This window comes from Symsagittifera roscoffensis, chromosome 7 (genome assembly GCF_963678635.1).
Source record: "Symsagittifera roscoffensis chromosome 7, txSymRosc1.1, whole genome shotgun sequence".
In the NCBI taxonomy this organism is placed as follows: domain Eukaryota; kingdom Metazoa; phylum Xenacoelomorpha; order Acoela; family Convolutidae; genus Symsagittifera; species Symsagittifera roscoffensis.
The window spans coordinates 28,497,649-28,512,801 of NC_087068.1; the positions used below are offsets into that span (position 1 = coordinate 28,497,649).

At 34.5% G+C, this 15,153-nt stretch overlaps 2 protein-coding genes across 11 annotated transcripts in view; one reads left to right on the forward strand and one right to left on the reverse strand.

Moving 5' to 3' along the window:
- Positions 1-12,202, forward strand: part of LOC134850905 (dystrobrevin beta-like) — a 126,497-nt gene extending 114,295 nt beyond the window's left edge. For 8 of the 9 annotated variants that reach the window (XM_063866691.1, XM_063866689.1, XM_063866693.1 and 5 more), the window contains 7 exons: positions 8,336-8,521; positions 9,106-9,229; positions 10,002-10,186; positions 10,544-10,920; positions 11,177-11,461; positions 11,589-11,648; positions 11,868-12,202. In XM_063866691.1, coding sequence (XP_063722761.1) covers positions 8,336-8,521; positions 9,106-9,229; positions 10,002-10,186; positions 10,544-10,920; positions 11,177-11,461; positions 11,589-11,648; positions 11,868-12,055 — 1,405 coding nt within the window. In that variant the 3' untranslated portion in view covers positions 12,056-12,202. The remainder of the gene's footprint in view (positions 1-8,335; positions 8,522-9,105; positions 9,230-10,001; positions 10,187-10,543; positions 10,921-11,176; positions 11,462-11,588; positions 11,649-11,867) is intronic. The other variant, XM_063866690.1, reaches the window with a different exon arrangement.
- LOC134850907 (torsin-like protein) overlaps positions 1-15,153 on the reverse strand; it is a 442,884-nt gene that overhangs the window by 225,667 nt on the left and 202,064 nt on the right. The gene's annotated exons all lie outside the window — the stretch shown is intronic.

Genomic DNA, 15,153 nt, shown 5'->3' on the forward strand with positions numbered 1-15,153 from the left:
AAATTGGCCAAAATGGCAATCTTTAAACCCTCATAACTTTACGAAAAATGATCACAGGTGAAATATCTTTTCAAATTTAAGCTCAGGACAACAATATCTTTTGAATGATATAAAAAAAAATCCGTCAAAAATGGCTAGTTAAAAAGTCGAAATTTGTCTGAAGAAAAAAAAACCCACCCCGAGCACAAATATTCCGTTACTTTCGTATCGAAAGTCGGAACAATAATCAATTCGTGATGCAATCTTATCAGATAAACTTATTAACACTGTAATTTATCAAGACAAATTTGTCTGTTTTAATGCAATTACGAGAACAGAAATTGCTGACTATATGTGAATTTCCGGAATACAAATAATGCCATTTTTTCTCTGTTTTTTTTTCTCAACATCGTATGTTATATGACTGTTCCGTCGCTCTAATACCATTGCCACATTTGTTATACGACACCACGGGTTGGTTTATTGTCTAAATTGCTGATAATGGTTTGTCTTCGTTCCTGTCACTTGCTATATTACCTTTTGTTTTAGGCAATCGATGCCATTCATGAGCATCATTTCATACCAAATATGTCACAAAAAGTCGCTCTTTTATCTATGTTCTCTTTTCCATCTTTTTCTAACGTTTTATTGCCGTAAAACTGGCTTTATTTTCAGTGGATAAGGCAAATTTATGGTACGTGATTTTTTAAAGTCTATGTGCTTTATAGAGCTGTTTTTACGCCGTGGTCTTTAATTCCCAAAATGTGCATGATTCCATAGGAACGGCGGGATTTTGAATAGTAGCACAGGGAAAGGCCTTTTACTTCTATTTTTCAACTACGCTTAGGAAGCTCTCCCTCTGAGCGTCTCTAGATGTCGTAAACTATTGAATAGCGAGGATATAAATCAGTCAAAATTGGATTCATTTCAATTCCCATTTTGGATTTTAAAAAGGCCCGTTATTTACCACACTCTTTGAAACCTCTCTACTTTTCTCTCTGCTGTGAAAAAGGCACTTCTATTCAATAATCTTCAGATACACCAACTAACTATTAATAGTTTTCACCGAAAAAATAAATTCAGTCCCAGATTTCTTTCGTTTTTTTTTTGCTTGCGTTATTTTTTTGATGTCTGCTTTTTTACCTTTTTCAGAAATATTGAATCTATCTTTTCGTTCGTCTTGCTTGGAAATAATTTCCATTATTCCGGAGACAATCAAATAAAAACAGATACAACTTCGTGTCGAAAAAAGACTGCCCCCAAAATTGAACAAAAAGGTATAACTACTCTAAGAAGCTAGTCTGAATTTTAATGATCTCGAGCTAGAACTACTTCAAATGGAAAAATTAGCCTTCCAATGAACCCTTCGAGTTTCCCTGCTAATGACATTGTTATTACTCCTATAAGACTTGGACCGAAAATTCTGCAACTGCAGCATATATTGAAAGGTATGGTCAATTTTTATCTTCTGGTGCTTTTTTGCAAAGTAAGCTCACTTAAGTCATAAAAATAGTACCATATCGTAAACTTCTTTTCTTTTGGTATTACTTGTCAGCTTATTACGAAGCAAGTCATTGATGACCAGACAAAAAATATAGCTGTAGTTTGTTCAAAGTTTTAAATATTCATATTTTACTCTGCGAAAAAGCAGTAAAACAAAAGTATACATGGTCATAGTGAATAATTCTTGCAATAATAATTCCATTTTGCGGAGATATAACTTGTAAGCAAAAAATCGAAGTTAACATTTTCTGTATTTTACCAAAGTTTGCTCCTTATTTTCATTCTTACCATTAGCACTGGGTAAATTTCTCCTTTCTGAACTGTCCTTTTGCACCTGTTTTCCTTTTCTGGGTCAATATTTCCTTTCTTCACAATTTATCAGAAGTAATTGAACATCATATCCGTCATATTTCCACCGTTGCCCACAAGGCAGTGACCTCAAGTCATTTATATATAGTTTCGCCATTTGAAAACAGCTTTATCAACTTATTAACACATTGAAAGTAAGGAATATATATATACCCTTGGGGTGGTTTTTTATTCAGGCCAGTTTTGGCGATAAAAAATAGATCATAAAAGAAAGTTTATACTTCAATGAAAACATACTCTATAGGTTCCATGGTACAAATCATGTTGCCTGCAAATTTTTTTAAGTTCTGGGGTTTGAAAATTGCCAATACGGCCCTCGTTCTGGATTTTTGGTTTGAAGTTTTTTGATAAACTATAAAATTTGGGTCGGCAAAAAAATTAGCATGACCAATTCCTCTTTTAAATTCGGAACTAGTTTCAGTCCGCGATACACCTCCACGCTTAAATTATTTGTGTTACGCTTTCAGCATTATATATAAAACCTTCAAAGTGCGTATGAAGTATACTTTTATGTAATCTTCAAAGCGCGCATCGTAGCGCAAATTATTTATACGCGCCAAATTATCCTGAGCTTTAAAATTTTTCAATTGAAACGAGGAACTGGTCAAAATTATTTTCCATAGACGCAAGTTTTAACAGTTAATGTTTGATGTTGGCAGTCCATAATTATTCCGTTTTTCCGAAAAAGAAAAATATGTATGCTCGGGGTGGTTTTGTTTATTCAAACAAGGTTCCAAAAAATTGTTTCCTCACTCGAGTGATTGATCCTTGGCTCATTGTGGTCTCTGGCAGGTTGGGCAAATATCATATAATCTTCCTCAAGCCAATCTAAACTGCTCGATTTACAGTTTGATGCTGAAAGCTTAATGCAAGCTATTTAAGTGTGGTAAATTATACCTCGTCGCGAAATTGTAATTGCTTTAATGGTCCGATATCATTGCCTTTTTTTATTCCGACTTTCGAAGAAAGTGCGGAATTCATATGCTCGGATATTTTTTTTATTCAGACCTTCTTTACAAAACCCTGATCCTTCGGGGAACGATCTTTTGATCTGAAAATGACCAGCCGAGTGTGCACACCACTATAGTAACCTACTAAGATTACGGCTAAAACTGCTTGTTGTTTTTATCCCGCACTAGAAAAATGTTCTAGAATTTTTTTCTCGCACTAGAAAATCGTTCGTAGACATTGAGTTAATGCAAGCTATTTGGTTATTTTAATTCCTAACATGACTCAAAATTTAACATATCAAATTTGTTTTTGTAAGCCTAAGATTCATAGCTTAACAAAACTTCATTTACCAAAAAATATTCTAGACCAGTCAAAGGACATTTTGAGCATTCAAGGTTTTGCCCTGGTGTGAGCAGTCGTGTTTATAATTTACATGAGTCTTAATTAGCAAAATAAATTTGATACCAGTTAAAAGGAAGTTTGAAGTTTCAGAAATTTGTCCTGACACACCAACAGTCTTCTTTTTTTTTATTTTTCGATTTTTGAACAAAGAAGGAAATATCTAAGCTTGGTGTGGTTTTTTCTTAGAACACATTTCAACTTTTCATGGATTTACTTTTGAACGGAATTTTTTAAATACTTCAAGTTATTTTTTTAAACAAGCATGTTGCAGATAAAACACTTTTTTTCAAATTTCTGAGCTCAAGGAAGCATTCGTTATCAGATGATATAAGAATGTCAAATTGAGTAGTTCAAATGTCGCAATTTATTTAAAAATAATCCACCCCTTGCACACATGTTCCATCATTTTCTACGAAAGACGGAGCAATTAAAATTTCAAGTAAAAAAAACAGCTCTTTAGAACCCAAAAAAAATAATCTTTGCGCGTTCAAAATTCGCATTGCTGCGGTTTGGCTTAATAACAAAAATAAATGATTTTTTTTTTGTAAACTATCGCTTAGCAGTAAAACTCAACTTAAGTATTATGTGTAATATGTGTATTATGTGAGTATTATGTGTTCAATTTTCTTAAAACAATTTTTAAGTGGGAAAAACAGTTTTCAGTTAGTATCGCAAAAATGATTCGATGTTGTTTCTTGGCTACAGCAATTGTGTTTAAGTATTGACGAACGTATATCAAAGTATTGATGAACGTATATCTCTTATATAGCTTTCATAAATATAAATGATTTTGTGAGCGACCTTAGATATATAGACAATTTGTGAGTTCAGTGCGAGTTCATTTGCTAAAGAAATCAAATTTTGCTCTCCAGTTACGAAACAGGAAATGAGGAAATTTCTCAGCAGAATAAAACCTTAAATTAAAATTCCAGATTTCTCAAATTGATTTATTTTTTTGAAACTATTTCAAAGTTTTACGGCCATAATTTTTTTTGAAAATAAATCGAAAATTGACTTTTTCCCATCATCATATAGGGCTGTTATAGGGCTGGAAGTTTGAACTGATATAAAGCAATCCAATCAGAAATTTTTTATTTCCACAGTTTTGTAGCCATTTTGTACCCAGATTTGTAGCCATGTTTTATAAGAAATTTATTATTATTATTTGTTTGTCTGATGTTATGATTAATTATTGTATGATTTGGGGGGTGGAGGAGGATGATGATAACTTGGTCCCATTTCTATAGTTTGAGAAAATTTTTATCTTGTTTATCAATCTGAAGTTTCTACTACCTAACTTTTTGTCTGGGATAACTCACACTGGGATAACTTAAAATAATTAAACACATGACACAGTAATGTATAAAAAAATGTAGTTGGCTAAAATGCAGACTGAGTTTCAGCTTTGTTTTTGTTAAATATGTTTATTTTTATCGAGACGAAAATTATTCGTATATAATCCATTAGAGATGCAAAATTCAGAACACGAACTCAATTATATTGGCATTACAGTCGAATATTTTAGGAAAATATTAATCCATTATATTTCATTATATTCGATTAAAAATCATGATTAATGGCACTAAAATCATTTTTTGTCAATATAATCCATTACAAATGATTTTTTTTGAAATAAAACACGTTCATATAACCGATTTTAAGAGTCCTTTTTCTTTAAAAAGTAGTTCGATTAGTTTGCAGAAATTTTTAAAAATTTACCAGAAGTTTTTCGGTATGTTTTCTACAGGAATAAAGAACAAAAAAAGTATAATTTCAAGTGCGTTCATCGAATGAAGTTTTCAACGAAGGGACTTTTCAACGAAGGAAAAAAAACCTTATTTGTATAAAACTGCGGTCTAAAATTGTAACAAGTTGACCCAGTTTTCTCAAATTAGGTTAGTTCTGCCAAAAAGTGTCTTTCTTGAAATTGAAGAGGATAAACTAGAGTGAAGGGGTAAACTGGGGGTGGTAAAACAGGCGGAGATCAACCATTAACCCATTCGTTCAACCATTGAAATCAAACCTTAACACACCAACCCCACCTCTCATTTTCAGCCATTTCTCACCCCTCCTTCGCTGAACCATTAACAGTTCTTCTCCTACTTGAACGTGTGTGTGTGTGTGGGGGGGGGGGGGGGTGGGGGGTAGGCAAAAGGCGATTGTTGGTAAAATGAAGTTCAAATAAAATGTCAAAAAACCGCTGAATTGAAAAAGTTGAACAATGTAAGAATTATGAAACTTAATTTATGAAACTGCACGAAACAGGAAATGACATAAATGTCAAACAAAACTGAAAATTCATCAAAAAATTCTCAAAAAAATTATAATCACTGATAATGGGTTATATTGGCGTCAAAAATAAGGATTATAATTCAATTTGAATGGATTATAATAGACTATTTTGTATTTTTATAGATATTGACTATACGAATACAATATAACTCATTAAGATTCATAGGCGCTAGGTGCGGGTCGCTTTTGAAAAAGTTGCTAAGCGAAAACAAATGTTTCCAGTTCCCCACTTTGATTTTTTTAACTTCCTTTTTTGAAAGCCTATTTCAAATGACTTTTGATATTCTAAAATGCAAAACAAACTTACTTTGTGAACAAAATTTACATAATTTCTTACATACAGATTGCCGCAAGAACAATTTTTAAACAACTTTATATTGTAAATTTACGAGAAGAGCGGGAAACTAGAAAAGAGCCGAATTATTGAACATACTGATCGGCTGGTATCTTTAGTGGTATGCCGTTGCCCCCAGTCGAGACTATCCTAAATCGCTCGATTTTGCTGCTCAGGACAAAAAAACTGTCTCTACGAGAAGTTGAAATTTGTTGGCCCGATAAAAAGACAACACCACCTCCTCATTTCCTTTTGTTCTGCCCTTTGTTTGTCCAGCCGGCCTCGAGGCTCACTCTCATTGTCTTAACAGACACTGAGTACATGAATCTAGATAACTTTGTCATTTTCCTGGAAAATGAGAATGTTGACTCTCTTTTTCAGATATTGAGCAACAATATTTCGCGAATGTACCATGAATATTTTAATCATTTGTGCCTGCTACGAAAAAATTGACACCAAATAAATGTTTTGATTCTCAGCTACAAAAAAGAACGTTCAAATCTTGTCTTTATTTCCCTTTATCAATTATGCTTTATCAATTCAGACGGGAGTTGCGTAATCAGCAAGGCAACGGTAACAGTCAGTCACTAATTTCAGTCCTTTTTCTGAAATTTTTCTGAAATTTTTCTGCTCATGACCTATTGAATTCCGAGAAATCTGAGACAAATATTAAGAGAACCCCAAAATTTATTTCGGAGCCATCATTTGATAGATCAAAATCATAGCGCGAGGAGATGAACTGGAATGACTGAAGCTAACCCTTTCAGAAATTTATTTTTATAAGGTTTGATAGTTTTTCTATGTCCTTTTCTTGCATCATTATTGTTAGACTACTTTATTTTTGAATTTCGGTAAAGATTTGTATGTTACACTCGCGCGAAACTATCGCTTTAAACCAACCGTTTGCCAACCGAAAAAATCATATCCTGTACTTCCTTAATAAAATGAAACCCAATTCCGAACATATAATAGAGACGAGACTATAAATTATAATTGCAGAAAACTAATTACAAGTTAGAGCGAACAGCACTGCACCGCTACTTCTAAAACCAATTCTGAACAATTCATCATATTTGTGTTGATTATTTTCTTAAAAAAACTGCTTCTAGCATGTATTAGATTCTACAATCTTTGCGCTTTTTAACAGGTTTTGCAAACCGCCGTTTTAAAAATTTGATTTCAGGAGTTTGACTCAACGTAGTTCTTGTACTTGAAACGTCATTTTACTTAAAGTTTTTTATTCTGATTTTCGTAAAGAAAGTAACGGAATATTTGTGCTCGGGGTGGTTTTCTTATTCAAACAAATTTTTTGACAGAATTAACTAGCCTTTTTTGACAGAATTTTTTTAATACCATTCAAAAATTATTGTTGTCTTGAGCTTAAATTTTAAAAAGCGTTTCACCTGTGATCATTTTTTTAAAATTAATTTATGAGGGTTTATACGAGCAGTTTCACTGCGTTTTTGCTCTCAAAAATTCCCTACATGGTGCGGTTGTGTTTTTTAAACATATATTTAAATCCCCGCAGTAGTCTATTGAAAAACCATTGAAAATTTTTCTAAAAATTGTTTTTGAATAAATAATGCACAGTTTGTTGTTCCAACTATTTGAAAAATGGGGAGGAATTTTTTATTTGAATGTGTTTTAGTTTTTTTTTGTTTTCCACAAAAATACGAATTAGCGTCACATTTTTTTTCAATGGTTTAATCGAACAAAATTTGTTTCAAATATCCGACATAATTTTGGTTATTAGGAGTCGATGAACATAGTCGATGAGTTTCTTTTCAGCAAAAATCTCAAAGTTTGTTCAGCCTGAAATACCTTTTTTGCGGTTTGATTTTTGATTTCTTTTTTATTCAATACATTTCCTTTGTTAAAAGGAAGGCAAATTCCACTATCGGACAGCAAAAATGTAAAGGTCATAAGAAACGTGATCGATTTCTACTTTCGAAAGTGGAATATAATTATCGAATTCCACGCGAAATAAAAGTTTTACCTATTCATCCAGTTTTCTCAGTTTAGGTTAATTTTATTTTAAAAGTTTCAATCATAAAATGTTTTAGAAACTCAGAGCTTTAAGGAAATCTTTTCTTTTGAAAATTCGAAAGTCAAGATTTTTTTCAAAAAACAAGTCATTATGTTTTTTCTGTTTACTTGCGTTCATTGAGTCTTTTCCAACTGTCTTCTGGCTATGTTTGCTCAATTTTTCTTTAACACCTCCCAAAAACAACGACACTAATTAGAAAAAAATCTTTTCCTAGTATTTTATAAGGCTCTGGTCGTCGGAACATTCTGTTCTTCTTGCGATCTTTTTTTGCGATCAGTTGGAACAACCCAAAAATGCTTAATTTTGCATCAATCAATTAAAAACCTACTAAGTAAACAGTTTTCACGCTATCACTTGTGGGTATAAAAAACTGTTATGCAAGGAAACCAAAGTCAAAAAAATCAAATTGAAACGCCAGTTTGACCTCTTTTGATATCTGTTTCTTTTTCTTGTTCTAGTCCTGCTCAACCTGTAACAGACTACGGCGTAGGAGGGGGCGGAGGCGGAGGCATCTCATCCAACCACGCCCAGTCATCCTTAGGCAACCCCGCGGGGTTACTGTCACTAACCTCTGGTGGCACTGCTGCTGGCTCAATGGTCCCGCCCTCTATTAGAGACCCAGCATTGCTAGCTAACTACGAAAGGTAGACAGAATATTCCATCTTTAAAAAAGTTTTTTTTTTGTTTTCTTTCCAAAATTGTTGGAAAAAACAGCATGGAAGAAAAAAACGGCAAACAAATTAGAAAAAAAATAGTTCGTTATAAAATAGATTGTTTTATTTTGTATGGAGATTTTATTATTGATTATGGTGTTGGAAAATTCTGTGTTAAATGCACAACAACCAAAGAGGGGAGGAAACTATGGCCTAAATTTTTCTCCGCAAGGCGTCAGGCGCCTAGAAACAAGCTAAAATGCTATCGAGTTTCTTTTTTACAATCAAACTTATCTATCTATGGTAACTTGTCCACCTCTATAAAGAAATAGTTCTACTCTGCTCTGCGGCATGCAAGTTTCGAACCTAGTAATGCTTTTCCCCTTTGCAATAGAGGAGGTGGGGTTTCTTGAAAAAGTCTGATGAATAGTACGTTCTTAAAATGGTACGTTAAATAAATAGTACGTTAAAAGTGTAACGTTGTCTTAAATGTTTTCATCAAGTGGTCTTCCCATAATAATTTTAATGTCTTCAACAATTAAGTCTTGTGTGCTGACTTGAATCATCTTGTTCAGCAGACTGTCTGAGGCTTTGGAGAGTGGAGGGGGAGGGGGAGTAGGAGGGGGCAAGATGGACGACGAACATAGACTCATCGCCAGATATGCGGCCAAACTGGCCCAGGAAACACTCAACTCATTGGTTAGTGAGACTAGGATGAAACTTAAGTGTAAATTTAGGACCTATCTTCTGTCCATAGCAAAAGTGTAAGTTTAATCTAGAGCAAACCTTATATTTTGGATATGGCTGCAATAGTTCCTGTCAACAAGGAAACAAATGACACTTCTGAAACTGATTAATTAATCGGACCTTTGATATAGAACTGTTATAATAGTTGATTTCCGGAAGGACACATCACTAGACTGATCGAAAGACTATTCTCTATGATCTCAGTGCTAAAAATAATGATAACTTAGCTTGATATTTGATTGCTGTATGCCATACGCAACTTTTTGAAAATTTTCCTGAAAAGGCAAAAAACGCCTTTTTTGACCTGTTTTTTTTTCATAAAATGTCTGCGGCCCAGAACATTTGGTTTTTAAGGTGTTCTTGGAGAGCTCAGAAAATCAATTTGGTTGTCCTAAAAAGAAAAAAAAGGACTACTGAAGTTTCTATTTTGTTTTGAAATCCACCCGCGAGCAAATCCTAGATCCGCCCCTGCTATTATTATCTTTGTTATACTTAATTTAAAATTGTAGAAGTTTATTTGTGACCGTTTTTTGTATTGAGCTTTTTTCTGTTCTATTTTCCGCGTTCTAATTAAAGTAAAACATTGTCAAAAGAAATACTTCGCAAATCAGATACTTTCTGTCTGAAAAGTTTGGAAAATACCTGACAATTGAAACTGCTCAATTTTTTCGAAAAATATATTCAAAGGTTTTTTCTATTGGTAATTTATTTGTTCCCTTTTTAGAGCGGCAGACCCCCCATGAGCGGAAATGGAGTTATGGGAGGCACTTTGCAAAACAGCGGAACTCTCGGTTCAGGTGGAGGGGGTGTTACTGGACACAATAGCCTCCCACATCCCCATCCCAATTTCGACATGAGTAGGAATCAGAAACAGAGGGAGATTCTAGCAGATTTACACCAGAAGAACAGGTGAGTATCTAGTGGTCAAGGTCAATTTATTTCTCTTTTGATCCGATATTATTTTCTGAAGGATTGATGAGTGTTGAAATCATTTAGTTTGAGGCTAAAATACTTACAAAAAGTCTCCTTGAACTGAATACAATGGTTTGGTCCAAAAACTCCTCTTAGAAATGTCTGCAAGAGAATAGTTCAAACGTTACAAAAGAACTTTCTTTTTTATCATTTTATTCATCTACAAGGATTTCAAAAAGTGAAATGAAACGTAGTGCTAAAATGGATAACGTTAATTTTATGTTTTTTACTTTCGGATTAAATTCTTTTATTTTTTTTCGAGAGTTACCTAATCTTAATGATCCGTATTTACAGAGACATCATGCGAGAAATAGCGCGGCTTAAAGAAGAACGGGACGAGACCAGTCGGATGAGCAGCATTGCAGCCGCAGCCGCCGGCGGAATGCACGCGGGAGGCATGATGTCAGCTTCGGGTCAGTTCATGCCCGGTGCTCGAGGGGTCCCAGGAGGCCCTAACAACCCCAGTTTAGTTCATGAACTCCGTTCACTGAGACAGAGGAAAGAGGAATTGGAGCAAAGAATGGGATGTCTTCAGGAATCGAGACGGGAGCTGATGGTCCAACTTGAAAGTTTGATGAAGATGTTGAGGACTGGTCAGCCTGTGACAGCTGCTCCTAGTTCAAATCACTCGCAGACTCTCGGAAACTTCTCATCTAATTCCACAACTACAGGTGAATCAGATGTCATTAAAGTCACAAAAATTAACTGAACTAAGATAAACTTAAGTTGAACCTCTTCAGAAAAACAGATGAGAACTTTAAAAGATCGGTATAAAATGATATCAGCATTGAACTTGTTTTTTTTTCGTCAAATATTGGGCTGACAACTTGAATTTTTAAAAATTGTTTAAATACAAAGAAATAGAATGCATATTTCAACTGATAATTAAACTAGAAACCGTATCATTCCAAACAAAGTCTATTCCAGGATCATCACCTAACTACAACCACCAGAAACTGTCCCAGTATAGCAGTAACAATACAACGGGAGGACAAGCCATGCTGCCGGGTGGCACCGGTGGCAACATAGCAGACAACAACTCCTTCCAGCAGCCCACCTCGACACTCCAGAGGAGTCAACAGGGTGGGGCAGGGGCAGGGGCAGGGGCAGGCGGGAATCAGCAGCTGCACCAGGAGTTGTTGATTTCAGCTGAGAACGCGAGTCACGCGGCCATTGATTTGTTGAGCAAACTGTCACTCCGTATGGCTCCGGGTAAGAGCAACTTTGATCCTATCTTAGTCTGTTTTTTTTGCAAATTTTTACTGAAGGTGAAACGACCATCTATCATATTTAAAAGTTTTTTGATAAAACTATCAGCTTTCCTTATGTTTTTTTTCAGATATGGACCCGAGTGCAATTAATGCCTTCGCGTATTACCCTTACAGTCAACAGAACACAGGTGAGATATCCAAATAAAACCTGACTTATCCAAATGAAACGTTACTTAATTGCGGTTCATCAAGTCAAGTGATCATTCTGGGAACATGATCTTAATCGAAAAGTTTGCTATACCTCTGCACCTCGTTTTAAAAGCTGTGAAATATCTATCAGCCTTTCTTTTTTCAAATTTTCATGGGTCATTTAGATGAAATTAGATCGACTCTGATCATTGTTACAGATTCTGCCAGTGCCACTTTACCCTCAGGTGTAATTAGTGGGTACCCTTCAAATGGAACTAACGGACCACCAGGACAACACCAACACAACCCACAAATTACCCAACAGATGACTCAACAACAGCACTTATCCCACAACACAAACACAGTCATGTCCCCACAACAGAACATACCCAATCTATGCACGTGAATAAAAAAAATAATTAAACAAACAAAATGGAGAACATACTAAACTTGTGAACAATACTTGTAAATTAGTCTACAAAGTGCAATATATTCATCAAAAATTTGTGCGAGTTCACCTTTTGTTTCAGTGATTTGATAAATTATTATACTTCCTGAGTTTAGAAAAAAAACTTTAAAATCTAATACTATTTTTATGTTACAATTACCTAAATAGGATAGCAGTTAAAAACCCAGAGCAGAGAAGATTTTCGTGAGAAGGGACACAGGTCGGATTATGTATCAATTGAAAGAGAGTTTTGTCGGTTATTCAAATTAGTTTTCCAAACTGACTTTCCTGTCTCTCTTTAAACGCGAGGTCTTCTCTGTACTGTTTTGAGTATTTTAGAGCCAGTAAACATTTAGTCCAAAATCTAAATTTTTAAATTTGTTTCAAAGGGGACTTATTCTTGAGTCAAACTCCTGTAAATGGGCTGAGATTTTCGCCCCGTGGCCGAGTTCTGAAATTATCGCAGATTTTGCGACGACTTTGGTTTCTCTGAAGAAGTTTTCAATTTTAGATAGCATAGTGGTAAAAAAAAAACAGTAGTTCAATCAATAATTTAATCTCCAGTGATCACAAAACACTCTAGCAATACACAGTGAGTTTCACGCGCGATACATTGGCTATCAGGACCCTTGCCGACAGTCTTAGGTTACAATGCCCAGGTAAAGTTGCAGCCCGGCAATTGAAAGATACGTTGCCAAATCCATTACCAGTTTAAAATGCAGTAGAAGCTCTTCTGCGACATGCGGTAAGAGTGAGACGGTGGGTATTCCAGCCGGTGCAGTCCGAAGCAATTATCAAATCTTCACAAGTAGTGTGTCAGAGAAAAAAGACGGGAACTTGAGAAATTGTGCCCTCTACTAAGTTCAAATGAGTGGCAATGGATACAGATCACGCATTACCCAACTTGAACAGAGCCATTTTTTTCAGAACTTGGATCGAGAAACATTTTGCTTCTGTTGAAAAAAAACGCCTACACCTCTTTTTAAAAAAATTCGAGAATATCGGATCCTTGAGCTTAGAATATAGTTGAGTATCTTGCAACGTTTCTATGATAAAAAAGACAAAACACGGTTGCAGGTAATACTCAATGCATGGTAAGTTTTCTTGAAAATTTACTATTGGTCGGCAACATTAATAAACCATTGAGTTTTTTGTCAAATTGCTTTATTTCACTTGTTTCCAGTGTTTCTTGTTTCACGTTACCTTTTTAATTCAAATAAAATGGCTGAATAGCCAAGCTTGGAAAATTTTTCAATAGTTCATACCCAAACTGTGCCTTGGAAAAAAGAGTGAAAGGTAGAAAAATTTGGTGGAACGTAATGTGATTGAACGGAACGTAGAAAGTAAGCGGGCTAAGACCCAATAAACTCGAATCTAATAATTTAATATTATAGTGCTTCAAAGTTACCTCGGTTTGAATAAGTCTGCTTGTCATAAAGCTAGCGCAAAACATCCAACAATTTTGCTTTAGTTTTTCTGCAGAAGTTTCCAATAAAATCAGGCAAAACGTTTTGGTACCGCGCAAACATCCGATATGTCAAACATCCGAAAAACAGCTTTATTAGGGCAAACATCCGACAATTTTCAAAAAGTAGGGCAAAGATCCGATTCATACCGTTCATTTAAAAGGTTCTATAGTGGTCGATTGAAGGCGGATCGCCGTGGTCGCGCCAACGTGGTGCGAGCTTGCCAACATAGGGTAGGACCCTATATGAAAATTAGAGCGGGTTATCGCTGCAAAGACCTTAAAATAAAAATCGGCTACGTTGGAACCGGATAATTGAACTACGGCTTGTTTTTGAAATACTAACCTTATATTATTACAGGTGATGTTTGACTTAGCGGCTGTTTGACATATCGGATGTTTGCACCGGACCAAAACTTTCATGTTTGCTTTTTGAAGAAGTTTACTAACAAAACAATGTTCATTACTTTAATTAGAAAGTTTTTGAAGTTTTTTGAAATGAAGCAATTTTTTAATTTTCAAATTCCTGCCAGTGAACTCATTGAGAACTTAGTGTGTAGTTTTAGTAGTGCATGCTATTAGCACATTATTGAAGCACATTATTGAAAATTATTGAAAAGCATTAGCACATTATTAGCACATTATTGAAAAGTTTGAGATATTTTCACCGATTTTGATTTCAACCCTGAAATTACTAACTTGATATTTTATACTTAAAGAGTTTTCTGCATCACATGAGCTATTCGGTCCATTGCTCACGGTCAAAAGTTTCGGGGCTTCAAAAGATTTGAAGTGCAGGGCTACGCTTGTTTCCGGAAAGCGCACGAAATTCTGCTGTCAATGAAAGCTGCAGAAGAAATAAGCAATAATTCATGGTCAAAGACCGTGCAGCCGAGCCAGTGCAGCCTGGAAGAGTAAGCGAAATCAACACCAGTCGTGCGGTAGAGAAAGATAAATGATAACTTAAGAATTAAGACTATCTACCTCAATGACTAATGAATGTACGAAGACTACCATTATTCACGATATGAAGGCAATCCCGCATCCAGTTTCAAGCGTTAATAATTGACTATATTACGATTTTAGCATCAGTCTTACTAAAATTGAGAAACAATCGAGTTTAATCAATTAATAATCGATTAAAATCTCTCTTTTTAAAATCAAATTATAATTAATTATAATCCATTATAATCGATTACAATCGATTATTTATTCGTCTATTTTTCGATACAATTATAATCAATTATAATTGATTATAATCCATTAATTTCATTCGAATTTCTAGTTCTTTATTTTTGCACAAAAATCCATTATAATCGATTATAATTGATTATAATCCCTTTGGTTTTTCCATTCTGTCTTGGAAGTTGCATCTAAATTGCTTATATTTTATGCTTTTTTCTAGACGTTGGTTCTATGAAAAATGAGATTTTTTAAAAAAGTTTTCCAATTCATTCAAACTTATAAGTTTTTTCATTTTTCCCTCATTTAAGTTGTTTGTGATGCATATTTTAAGCTTTTTTAACCAACAAAACATCAGCAAAAAGATTTAGTTTCGTGATTGATTCGGAAGCTTTATTTTTTATCTACC